This window comes from Aphelocoma coerulescens, chromosome 34 (assembly GCF_041296385.1).
Source record: "Aphelocoma coerulescens isolate FSJ_1873_10779 chromosome 34, UR_Acoe_1.0, whole genome shotgun sequence".
In the NCBI taxonomy this organism is placed as follows: domain Eukaryota; kingdom Metazoa; phylum Chordata; class Aves; order Passeriformes; family Corvidae; genus Aphelocoma; species Aphelocoma coerulescens.
In genome coordinates this window covers 276,686-289,739 of record NC_091045.1, presented here as the reverse complement: position 1 = coordinate 289,739, position 13,054 = coordinate 276,686, and the positions used below count along the sequence as shown (strand labels likewise).

The 13,054-nt window shown below is 50.1% G+C and overlaps 1 protein-coding gene across 1 annotated transcript; it reads left to right on the top strand.

Moving 5' to 3' along the window:
* Positions 1–4,368: 4,368 nt before the first annotated feature.
* Positions 4,369–8,414, top strand: LOC138100452 (leucine-rich repeat and fibronectin type III domain-containing protein 1-like protein). The gene is made up of 2 exons (XM_068998291.1): positions 4,369–5,789; positions 7,961–8,414. The coding sequence occupies exons 1-2, from the start codon at positions 4,369–4,371 to the stop codon at positions 8,412–8,414; spliced, it is 1,875 nt and encodes a 624-aa protein (XP_068854392.1).
* Positions 8,415–13,054: the final 4,640 nt, after the last annotated feature.

Sequence of the window (13,054 nt, the reverse complement as noted above, 5' to 3'; positions counted from 1 at the left end):
ATTTTGATTTTCTTTATTCTAATCATCATTATTTTAATTGCCATTATTTGAATTTTCTTTGTCACTATTTGACTTCTATAAATTTAATTTTCTTTATTTTAATTCTCATTATTTTACTTTTGTTTTAATTTTCTTTATTTTAATTGTCATTACTTTTGTATTCATTTTCTTTATTTTAATTGTCATTATTTTATTTTTGTTTTAATTTTCTTTATTTTAATTGTCATTATTTTACTTTTGTATTAATTTTCTTTATTCTGTCATTATTTTACTTTTATTTTAATTTTCTCTATTTTAATTGTCATTATTTTACTTTTGGTTTAATTTTCTTTATTTTAATTGTCATTATTTTACTTTTGGTTTAATTTTCTTTATTTTAATCTTCATTATTTTAATTGCCATTCTTTTACTTCTCTTATTTTAATTTTTCTTCGTTTAATTTTCTTTATTTCCATTTTTTTTATTTCAATTTTCCTCATTTTAACCCTCAATATTTGCCTTCGATTATTTCCATTTTCCTTATTTTAACTCTCATTATTTTTTTTATCCTCATTATTTGCCTTCGATTATTTCCATTTTCTTTATTTCAATGTTCATGACTCGAATTTCTTCCGATTTTCATCGTTTTCATTGTCCTGACGTTGCTTTTATGCTGCGAAATTTTATGATTTCGTTTCCATTTCCATTTCCATCCGTTCTTTCCCCCGTTCCCAACCTTTTCTTCCCATTTGTTGAATTTCCTCCCTTTAACCTCAACATCTGGATTTTTATTTCTCCTTTCTTTCTCAATTCCCTCCCTTTTGGAATCGGAATTTTCCCTTCCTTCCCTTCATCCTTTTCATTCCAGCCCTTTCAAGTATTTTTAATTAAAAACTCACCATTCATGCATTTATTCATTTTGAATATTTTGATTTATTCTTGTTGCAATCAGAATTTGAAATTTGATTTCAATTTGATTTCAATTTGATTTCAATTCTAGTTCGATTTTAATTAAAATTTGCTTTACATTTTATTCCAATTTAAAGCCAATTCAGAACTTCCCCCGAATTTTAATGATTTTCTTTTCTTTTTAATTTTTTCCTTGATTTTTGGGTGGGTTTTTTCCCCCAATTTTGGATGGATTTCCCCCATTTTGGGTGGATTTTTTCCCAGCTTCAGCCCCAGCCCCACCTCTCATCCCGAGGCTCATCCCAAGATTTTTTTGGGGAGGATTTGAGGCTTTTCAGGGATTTTTTTTTCCAGTTGGGGTTGGGGTTGGAGCAGCTGCTTCTTCCGGGGGGGAAAAAGTGGGAAAACATCCCGAAAAAACCTCCAAAAAAAGTGGGAAAATCATCCAAAAAAAGCTCCAAAAAAGTGGGAAAACATCCCAAAAAAACCTCCAAAAAAAAGTGGGAAAATCATCCAAAAAAAACTCCAAAAAAAGTGGGAAAACATCCCAAAAAAACTCCAAAAAAAAGTGGGAAAATCATCCCCAAAAAACCCATGGAAAAGAGAAATGAAATTCTGACCAATCCATGGGAAAACATCCCAAAAAAACCTCCAAAAAAAGTGGGAAAATCATCCAAAAAAAGCTCCAAAGAAGTGGGAAAACATCCCAAAAAAACCTACAAAAAAAAGTGGGGAAATCATTCAAAAAAACCTCCAAAAAAAGTGGGAAAACATCCCCAAAAAACCCATGGAAAAGAGAAATGAAATTCTGACCAATCCATGGGAAAACATCCCAAAAAAACCTCCAAAAAAAAAAGTGGGAAAATCATCCCAAAAAATGTCCCAAAAAAAGTGGGAAAATCATCCCAAAAAAACCCCAAAAAGTGAGAAAATCATCCCAAAAAAGTCCCTTAAAAACCACGGGAAAATCATCCCAAAAAACCTAAAAAAAAAGTGGGAAAATCATCCCAAAATAAATCCCAAAAAGGTGGGAAAATCATCCCAAAAATCCTCAAAAAAAGAGTGGGAAAATCATCCCAAAAAAACCCATGGAAAAGAGAAATGAAATTCTGACCAATCCATGGGAAAACATCCCAAAAAACCCTCCAAAAAAATGGGAAAATCATCCCAAAAAATGTCCCAAAAAAAAGTGGGAAAATCATCCCCAAAAAGCTCCAAAAAGGTGGGAAAATCAGCCCAAAAAAACCCCAAAAAGTAGGAAAATCATCCCAAAAAAGTCCCTCCAAAAATGTGGGAAAATCATCCCAAAATAAATCCCAAAAAAAGTGGGAAAATCTTCGCAAAAAACCTCAAAAAAAAGTGGGAAAAATCATCCCCAAAAACCTCCAAAAATGTGGGAAAATCATCCCAAAAATCCTCCAAAAAAAAAAAGTGGGAAAATCATCCCAAAAAACCCCAAAAAGTGGGAAAATCATTCCCAAAATAAATCCCCAAAAGTGGGAAAATCATCCCAAAAAACCCCCAAAAAAGTGGGAAAATCATCCTGAAAAATCTCCAAAAAAAGTGGGAAAATGATTCCCAAAAAAACCCAAAAAAGTGGGAAAATCATCCCAAAAAACCCCCAAAAATGGAGGAAAATCATCCTGAAAAATCTCCAAAAAAAGTGGGAAAATCATCCCAAAATAAATCCCAAAAAGTGGGAAAATCATTCCCAAAAAATAAATCAAAAAATGGAGGAAAATCATCCCCAAAAAATCCAGAAAAAAGTGGGAAAATCATCCCAAAAAACCCCAAAAAGGTGGGAAAATCATCCCAAAAAACCCCAAAAAGGTGGGAAAATCATCCCCAAAAAACCCCAAAAATTGGGAAAATCATCCCAAACCCCCCCAGGAACAACCAAACCCCAAATTCCCTTTTTTGGGGGGTTTTTAACTTGGATTTCCCGGGATTTTGGGGCCGATTCCCCTCCCCCCCCGCTGGAATTTCCGGAATAATTCAATTTTGGGCAGAATCCCGAGGATTTTCTGCTCCTTTTCCCAGGTTTTTTTTTTGGAGGTTTCTTGGCCGGGGCCCAGATTTTGAGGAAAATTTGGGATGAGTGGAGCCAGGTTGGAAAAATTCCAGGGGGAAGGGAGGGGAAAAAAATGGGAATTCCGGCGGATTTGGGGACGCTGGGAGGAATTTTAGGGGGAATTCTGCTGATTTTTCCCAAATTAATCCACATTTTCCATGGAATTTTCCCATTTTTCCCAAATTAATCCCCATTTTCCATGGATTTCTCCCAATTTTTCCCAAATAAATCCACATTTCCATGGAATTTTCCCATTTTTTCCCTAATTCCTCCCCATTTCCATGGAATCCTCCCAATTTTTTCCCAAATAAATCCACATTTTCCTGGAATTTTCCCAATTTTTCCCAAATAAATCCACATTTCCATGGAATTTTCCCATTTTTTCCCTAATTCCTCCCCATTTCCATGGAATCCTCCCAATTTTTTCCCAAATAAATCCACATTTTCCATGGAATTTTCCCATTTTTCCCAAATAAATCCACATTTTCCTGGAATTTTCCCAATTTTTCCCAAATAAATCCACATTTCCATGGAATTCTCCCAATTTTTCCCTAATTCCTCCCCATTTCCATGGAATCCTCCCAATTTTTTCCCAAATAAATCCACATTTTCCTGGAATTCTCCCATTTTCCCCCAAATTAATCCCCAATTTCCATGGAATTCTCCCATTTTTTCCCAAATTAATCCCCATTTTCATGGAATTTTCCCATTTTTACCCAAATTCCTCCCCATTTTCCTGGATTTCTCCCATTTCTTCCCAAATTCCCCCCCATTTCCATGGAATTTTCCCATTTTTCCCTAACTAATCCCCACTTTCCATGGAATTCTCTCATTTTTTCCCAAATTCCACCCCATTTTCCACAGAATTCTCCCAGTTTTTCCTCTCGGGATGGAATCCTGAGCCTAAGCCCGGTTTTAACGCCCAAAACTCCGCCCATCCCCCCAAACCCCTCCCTAATTCCGCCGGATTTTCACCGATTTTCACCGATTTTTCACCAATTTTTCACCGATTTCCCCCTTTTTTCAGCCCAGGCTCGGGATTCTCCTCACAGCGGAGTTTCCTTCACCTCTCAGGATGGAATCTTGAACCTAAACCCGGTTTTAACCCCCAAAACTCCGCCCATCCCCCAAACCCCTCCCTAATTCCGCCGGATTTCCACATTTTCACCATTTTTCCTTCTCAGCTTTGGGTTTTTCCTCAGGATGGAGAAATTCCAGACATCTCTCAGGATGGAATTTTGAGCCTAAGCCCGGTTTTAACCCCCAAAACTCCGCCCATCCCCCCAAACCCCTCCCTAATTCCGCCGGATTTTCACCAATTTTCTCCAATTTTCACCGATTTTCCCCCCCGTTTTTCCCCCCCCCCCCCCCTTTTCCCAGCCCAGGCTCGGGAATCTCCCCCGCCGACGATGGAAAATCTCCTGCTCCCGCTCCTGATTTTCACCACCACGGCCGCCACGACTTCTTCTCCCCCTCCTCCTCCTCCTCCTCCTTGCCCCAAGCGCTGCTCGTGCCAGAACCTCTCGCCCTCCTTCACCATCCTGTGCACCAAGACCGGCCTCCTCTTCGTGCCGTCCGGCATCGACCGGCGCACGGCCGAGCTGCGCCTGATGGACAACTTCATCACCACGCTGCGCCGGCGCGACTTCGCCAACATGACGCAGCTGATCCACCTGACGCTGTCGCGCAACACCATCAGCCAGATCATGCCTTACGCCTTCTCCGACCTCAGGGGCCTCCACGCCCTCCACCTGGACAGCAACCGCCTGACGTCCATCGGCGAGGAGCACTTCAAGGGGTTGGTTAACCTCCGGCACTTAATTCTGAGCAACAACCAGCTGAGCTTCATCTCGCCCAGATCTTTGGATGATTTCCTGGAGACCATCGAGGATCTGGATTTGTCCTACAACAACCTGGTGGACGTGCCGTGGGCGACGGTGGCCAAGCTGTCCAACGTCAACACGGTGAGTTTGGATCACAACCTCATCGAGTTCGTTCCCGAGGGGATTTTCTCCAACCTGCACAAGCTGGCGCGGTTGGACATGACCTCCAACAAGCTCAAGAAGATCCCGCCGGATCCGCTCTTCTCCCGCATCCCCGTCTACGCCAAATCCAAAGGTTCCCCGCTGAGCTCGCTGGTGCTGAGCTTCGGCGGGAACCCTCTGCACTGCAACTGCGAGCTGGTCTGGCTGCGGCGCCTGACGCGGGAGGATGACCTGGAGACGTGCGCCTCGCCGCCGGAACTGATGGGAAAATACTTCTGGAGCATCCGGGAGGAGGAATTCGTCTGCGAGCCGCCCATGATCACCCACAGGACGCCCAAACTGGTGGCGGCCGCCGGCCAGAGCGCGTCGCTGAAGTGCAAAGCCGTGGGCGACCCCGATCCCTACGTGCGGTGGATCGCTCCCGACGGGAAGCTGGTGGCCAACACGTCGCGGACGGTCTCCTACGAGAACGGCACCTTGGACATCTTGGAAGCGGCGCCGGGGGACCAGGGCACGTTCACCTGCATCGCCTCCAACGCCGCCGGGGAGTCGACGGCGCCGGTGGAATTCCGGGTGACGCCGGACGCCAACGGCACCGAGTGCGAGGAGGAGGAGGGCGGCAAGAAAGGGACGGCGGGGCCGGAGCCGTCGGATATCCTGATTTCCGCCAAATCCAGCTTTTCCAACGATTCCAAGCTGGAGAAAGGGGACCGGGGCGGGGTGGTGGTGGCCGAGGTGACGGCGACGTCGGCGCTGATCCGGTGGCCGCCGCAGGAGCAGCTGGAAGGGCTCCGGATGTACCAGATCCAGTACAACAGCTCCGGGGATGAGATCCTGGTTTATAGGTGAGGATGGAACCCCTCCTGGGGGGGGGGAAAAAAAAAAGAGGGGAATTTGGGGATGGGAAGGGGTTGGAAAAGGGGGTGGGGAATATGGGGAAAGGGTTGGGAAAGGGGCGGGGAAGAGGGAAATGGGAAAAGGGTTGGGAAACGTGGAAAACTGGCTGAAGTCCATGGGAATGGGGTGAAATCCATGGGAATGGGGCTGAAATCCATGGGAATGGGGCTGAAATCCTTGGGAATAGGGGTGAAATCCATGGGAATAGGGGTGAAATCCATGGGAATGGGGTGAAATCCATGGGAATGGGGCTGAAGTCCATGGGAATGGGGTGAAATCCATGGGAATGGGGCTGAAATCCATGGGAATGGGGCTGAAATCCATGGGAATAGGGGTGAAATCCATGGGAATAGGGGTGAAATCCATGGGAATGGGGTGAAATCCATGGGAATGGGGGTGAAATCCATGGGAATGGGCTGAAATCCATGGGAATGGGGGTGAAATCCATGGGAATAGGGGTGAAATCCATGGGAATGGGGCTGAAATCCATGGGAATGGGGTGAAATCCATGGGAATGGGGCTGAAATCCATGGGAATGGGGTGAAATCCATGGGAATGGGGTGAAATCCATGGGAATGGGGCTGAAATCCATGGGAATGGGGTGAAATCCATGGGAATGGGGCTGAAATCCATGGGAATGGGGTGAAATCCATGGGAATAGGGGTGAAATCCATGGGAATGGGGCTGAAATCCATGGGAATGGGGGTGAAATCCATGGGAATGGGGCTGAAATCCATGGGAATGGGGCCGAAATCCATGGGAAAGGGATGAAATCCATGGGAATGGGGTGAAATCCATGGGAAAGGGATGAAATCCATGGGAATGGGGTGAAATCCATGGGAAAGGGATGAAATCCATGGAAATGGGGTGAAATCCATGGGAATGGGGCCGAAATCCATGGGAAAGGGATGAAATCCATGGGAATGGGATGAAATCCATGGAAAAAGGGGCCTAAAGCCATGGGAAAGGGCTGGAAATCCATGGAAGAAGGGGCTGAAATCCATGGAAAAAGGGCTGGAAATCCATGGGAAAAGGGGCTGGAAAAGAGGCTGAAAACCGTGGAAATTGGGCCGAAATCCATGGGAAAAAGGGCTGGAAAAGGGGCTGAAAAACCTGGGAAAAAAAGGGTGAAAACCATGGGAAAAAGGGGCTGGAAAAGGGGCTGAAATCCACGGAAAAGGGGCTGAAATCCATGGGAAAAGGGGATGGAAAAGGGCTGAAAACCATGGGAAAAGGGGCTGGAAATCCATGGGAAAAGGGGCTGGAAAAGGGGCTGAAATCCATGGAAAAAGGGCTGGAAAAGGGGCTGAAATCCATGGAAAAGGGGATGGAAAAGGGGCTGAAAACCATGGGAAAAAGGGCTGGAAAAGGGACTGAAAAACCTGGGGAAAAAAGGGTGAAAACCATGGGAAAAAGGGGCTGGAAAAGGGGCGGAAATCCATAGAAAATTGGGCTTAAATCCATGGGAAATAGGGCTGGAAAAGGGGCTGAAATCCATGGAAAAAGGGCTGGAAAAGGGGCTGAAATCCATGGAAAAGGGGCTGAAATCCATGGGAAAAGGGGCTGGAAAAGGGGCTGAAATCCATGGAAAAGGGGATGGAAAAGAGGCTGAAATCCACAAAAAAAGAGCTGAAACCCACGAAAAAAACGCTGAAATCCATGGAAAAAACGCTGAAATCCATGGAAAAAACGCTGAAATCCACCAAAAAACCGCTGAAATCCATGGAAAAAACGCTGAAATCCATGGAAAAAACGCTGAAATCCACCAAAAACCGCTGAAATCCATGGAAAAAACGCTGAAATCCATGGAAAAAGCGCTGAAATCCACCAAAAAAACGCTGAAATCCATGGAAAAAACGCTGAAATCCATGGAAAAACCACTGAAATCCATGGAAAAACCACTGAAATCCACCAAAAAAACGCTGAAATCCACCAAAAAAACGCTGAAATCCATGGAAAAAATGCTGAAATCCATGGAAAAAACACTGAAATCCATGGAAAAACCACTGAAATCCACCAAAAAAACGCTGAAATCCATGGAAAAAACGCTGAAATCCACCAAAAAACCGCTGACCCCCCTTTTCCCCCTTTTCCCCCTTTTCCCCCGGCCCCTTTCCAGGATGATCCCGGCCCCCAGCGCCTCCTTCTCGCTGTCGGACCTGGCGCCGGGCCGGGACTACGAGCTCTGCGTCCTGGCCGTGTTCTCGGACGCTCGGACGTCGCTGCCGGCCACGCGGCCGCTGGGCTGCTCCCGCTTCTCCACGCGGCCGGAATCGCGGCCGTGCCGCTCGCTGCAGGCGCAGTTCCTGGGCGGGACCATGATCATCGTCATCGGCGGCATCATCGTGGCCTCGGTGCTGGTGTTCATCTTCATCCTCCTGATGAAGTACAAGATCCACAACCACCACCCCAAATCCAAAGGGAAGTCCAACGTCTGCTCCCAGACCAACGGCTCCCAGAGCGGCTCCGTGGGCAGGTCCGGCTCCAAGCTGGGCGAGAGGAGGGGGAGCTGGAGCTTGGAGGGTTCCGGAGGGCTCGGGGAGAAAGGGGAAGGGGTGGAGGTGGGGTCGTGAGGAGGAGGAGGAGGAGGGAGGGAGGGAGAGGGGGGATGGAGAGTTGGGAATTGCTCCAAGGACACCTCTGGAGCTTCTGGGATGGCTCTGGGAGCTCCAGAACCGTTCCAAGGACACCTCTGGAGCTGTTTGGACACCTCTGGAGTTGCTCCAGGAGCTCTGGGAGCTCCAGAACCACTCCAAGGACACCTCCAGGAGCTCTGGAATCGCTCTGGGAGCTCCAGAACCGTTCCAAGGACACCTCTGGAGCCTCTGGGATCACTCTGGGAGCTCAGGGATGGCTCTGGGAGCTCCAGAACCGTTCCAAGGACACCTCTGGAGCCTCTGGGATGGCTCCAGGAGCTCTGGGAGCTCCAAAACCACTCCAAGGACACCTCTGGAGCCTCTGGAATTGCTCTGGGAGCTCTGGGTTGGCTCTGGGAGCTCCAGAACCATTCCAAGGACGCCTCTGGAGCCTCTGGGATCGCTCTGGGAGCTCTGGGATGGCTCTGGGATCGCTCCAGGAGCTCTGGGAGCTCCAGAATCACTCCAAGGACACCTCCAGGAGCTCTGGAATCGCTCTGGGAGCTCCAGAACCATTCCAAGGACACCTCTGGAGCCTCTGGGATTGCTCTGGGAGCTCTGGGATGGCTCTGGGATCGCTCCAGGAGCTCTGGGAGCTCCAGAACCATTCCAAGGACACCTCTGGAGCCTCTGGGATCACTCTGGGAGCTCCAGAACCATTCCAAGGACACCTCTGGAGCCTCTGGAATTGCTCTGGGAGCTCTGCAATGGTTCCAAGGACACCTCTAAAGCCTCTGGAGCTGCTCCAGGAGCTCTGGGAGCTCCAGAACCACTCCAAGGACACCTCTGGAGCTGCTTGGACACCTCTGGAATTGCTCCAGGACCTCTGGACCCTCTGGAATCGCTCCCAGAGCTCCAGAACCGTTCCAAGGACACCTCTGGAGCCTCTGGGATCACTCTGGGAGCTCTGGGATGGCTCTGGGATCGCTCCAGGAGCTCTGGGATCGCTCCAGGAGCCTCTGGAATCGCTCTGGGAGCTCCAGAACCACTCCAAGGACACCTCCGGAGCTGTTCGGACACCTCTGGAATCACTCCAGGACCTCCGGAGCCTCTGGGATTGCTCCAGGAGCTCCAGAACCATTCCAAGGACAACTCTGGAACCTCTGGAGCTGCTCCAGGAGCTCTGGGAGCTCCAGAACCACTCCAAGGACACCTCTGGAACCTCTGGGATCGCTCCAGGAGCTCTGGAATCGCTCCAGAAGCTCCAGAAGCACTCCAAGGACACCTCCAGGAGCTCTGGGATCGCTCCGGGAGCTCCAGAACCACTCCAGGGACACCTCTGGAACCTCTGGGATCACTCCAGGAGCTCTGGGATGGCTCTGGGAGCTCCAGAACCACTCCAAGAACACCTCTGGAGCTGCTTGGACACCTCTGGAATTGCTCCAGGAGCTCTGGAGCATCTGGGATCACTCCAGGAGCTCTGGGATCGCTCCGGGAGCTCCAGAACCACTCCAAGAACACCTCTGGAGCCTCTGGAGCTGCTCCAGGAGCTCTGGGATGGCTCCAGGAACTGTGGGATCGCTCCAGGAGCTCCAGAACCACTCCAAGGACACCTCTGGAGCGCTGGGATGGCTCTGGGAGCTCCAGAACCGATCCAAGGACACCTCCGGAGCTGTCTGGACACCTCTGGAATCGCTCCAGGAGCTCTGGGAGCTCCAGAGCCTCCAGAACCACTCCAAGAACCCGTCCAGAGCCTCTCCAGAACCGATCCAAGGACGCCTCCGGAGCTTTTCCAGCCCCTCCAGAAGCACCCGGACACCTCCGGAGTGGCTCCAAGGCCTCCAGAACCTCCAGAACCTTCTGGGACTGCTCCAGAACCTTCCAGAACCTCCTGGAACTGCTCCAGGGACTCCTCCAGAGCTTTTCCAACCCCTCCAGAACCTCCGGAGTTACCCCAGAACCGCTCCAGAACGGCGCCAGAACCGCTCCAGGAGCTTTTCCCGACGCATCCCGAACCCCCCAGAACCTCTGGAGCGGCTCCAAGGCCTCCAGAACCTCCCAGAACCTCCTGGAACTGCTCCAGAACCCCCTGGAAACTGCTCCAGAAGCTCCTGGGACAGCTCCAGAACCTTCCAGAACCTCCAGGAACTGCTCCAGAACCTCCTGGGACAACTCCAGAACCTTCGGAACTGCTCCAGAACCTCCAGGAACTGCTCAAGAACCTCCCAGAACCTCCTGGAATGGCTCCAGAACCTCCGGAGTTACCCCAGAACCTCCAGAGTTACCCCAGAACCTCCGGAGTTACCCCAGAACGGCTCCAGAACCGCTCCGGGAGCTTTTCCCGACGCATCCGGAACCCCCCAGAACCTCCTGGATCGGCTCCAGAACCTTCTGGAACGGCTCCAGAACCTCCGGAGTTACCCCAGAACGGCTCCAGAACGGCTCCGGGAGCTTTTCCCGACGCGTCCGGAACCCCCCAGAACCTCCGGAGTTACCCCAGAACCTCCTGGATCGGCTCCAGAACCTCCCAGAACCTTCTGGAACGGCTCCAGAACCTCCGGAGTTACCCCAGAACCTCTGGAGTTACCCCAGAACCTCCTGGATCGGCTCCAGAACCTTCTGGAACGGCTCCAGAACCTCCCAGAACCTCCTGGATCGGCTCCAGAACCTCCCAGAACCGCTCCGGAACAGCTCCCGGGATGCTCCAGAACGGCTCCAGAACCGCTCCGGGAGCTTTTCCCGACGCGTCCGGAACCCCCCAGAACCTCCGGAGTTACCCCAGAATCGCTCCAGAACCGCTCCCGGGATGCTCCAGAACAGCTCCAGAACCGCTCCCGGGATGCTCCAGAACGGCTCCAGAACGGCTCCAGAACCGCTCCGGGAGCTTTTCCCGATGCATCCGGAACCCCCCAGAACCTCCGGAGTTACCCCAGAACCTCCTGGATCAGCTCCAGAACCTCCCAGAACCCTCTGGAACGGCTCCAGAACCTCCCAGAACCTCCTGGATCGGCTCCAGAACCTCCTGGATCGGCTCCAGAACCTCCCAGAACCTTCTGGATCGGCTCCAGAACCTCCCAGAACGGCTCCGGAACCGCTCCCGGGATGCTCCAGAACCGCTCCGGAACGGCTCCGGGAGCTTTTCCTGACGCGTCCGGAACCCCCCAGAACCTCCGGAGTTACCCCAGAACCTCCTGGATCGGCTCCAGAACCTTCTGGAACGGCTCCAGAACCTCCCAGAACCTCCTGGATCGGCTCCAGAACCTTCTGGATCGGCTCCAGAACCTCCGGAGTTACCCCAGAACCTCCGGAGTTACCCCAGAACGGCTCCAGAACCACTCCCGGGGTCTCCAGAACCTCCCAGAACCGCTCCGGAACAGCTCCCGGGATGCTCCAGAACGGCTCCGGAACCGCTCCGGGAGCTTTTCCTGACGCATCCGGAACCCCCCAGAACCTCCTGGAACGGCTCCAGAACCTCCCAGAACCGCTCCGGAACAGCTCCCGGGATGCTCCAGAACGGCTCCAGAACGGCTCCGGGAGCTTTTCCCGACGCGTCCGGAACCCCCCAGAACCTCCGGAGTTACCCCAGAACCTTCTGGAACGGCTCCAGAACCTCCTGGATCGGCTCCAGAACCTTCTGGAACTGCTCAAGAACCTCCGGAGTTACCCCAGAACGGCTCCAGAACGGCTCTAGAACCGCTCCGGGAGCTTTTCCCGACGCGTCCAGAACCCCCCAGAACCTCCGGAGTTACCCCAGAACCTCCTGGATCGGCTCCAGAACCTCCCAGAACCTCCTGGATCGGCTCCAGAACCTCCTGGATCGGCTCCAGAACCGCTCCGGAACCGCTCCGGAACCGCTCCGGAACCGCTCCCGGGATGCTCCAGAACCGCTCCGGAACCGCTCCGGGAGCTTTTCCCGCCGCGTCCGGAACCCCCCGAAGCCCCGGAAGCTCCGGCCGCTCTCCCAGGACCCTCCGGACTCGTTCCAAGGCTTCCGGGCCCTCGGGAGCCGCTGCCGGGACTCCTCCGGCCTTGGATTTTAAGCTTCACTCTCGGTCTATTTTTAAGCTCAGATGGTTTCAAAGATATTTTTTTAGCTCCTCGTCCACGGAAATCCTTCGGGAATTTTCTTTGGGAATTTCGGATCCGGCCCCTTCCTCCCTCCCCTCCCCCTCCCCCGAGCCTGGGACTCGCAAAAGGGATTTTTTGGGGGGATTTTTGGGGGATTTTTTATTATTTTTTTAAATTTTTTTTTGAGTTTTCCTAAAATTTATTGGGAATTTTTGGGGAAGTTCTGGGGAATTTTTTGGGGATTTTTTAGGGATTTTTTTGGAGTTTTTGGAGGATTTTTTTGGATTTTTTGGGGATTTTTTTGGGATTTTTTTTATTTTTTTGGATTTTTTGGGGGGATTTTTTTTGATTTTTTGGGGATTTTTGGAGATTTTTTGGGGGATTTTTTTTTTTATTTTTTGGGATTTTTGGGTATTTTTTTGGATTTTTTGGGGATTTTTTGGGGGATTTTTTTTGGTATTTTAATGGATTTTTTGGGGATTTTTTTGGGATTTTTTTGGAATTTTCTGGGATTTTTTTTTGGATTTTTTTTGGAATGTTTAAAACATTATTTTGGAATTTTTTGGGGA

Coding starts and splice junctions, on each gene's coding strand:
- LOC138100452 (XM_068998291.1), top strand. CDS start 4,369: ATGGAAAATCTCCTGCTCCCGCTCCTGATTTTCACCACCACGGCCGCC. Junction 5,790..7,960: donor GATGAGATCCTGGTTTATAG/GTGAGGATGGAA, acceptor GCCCCTTTCCAG/GATGATCCCGGCCCCCAGCG.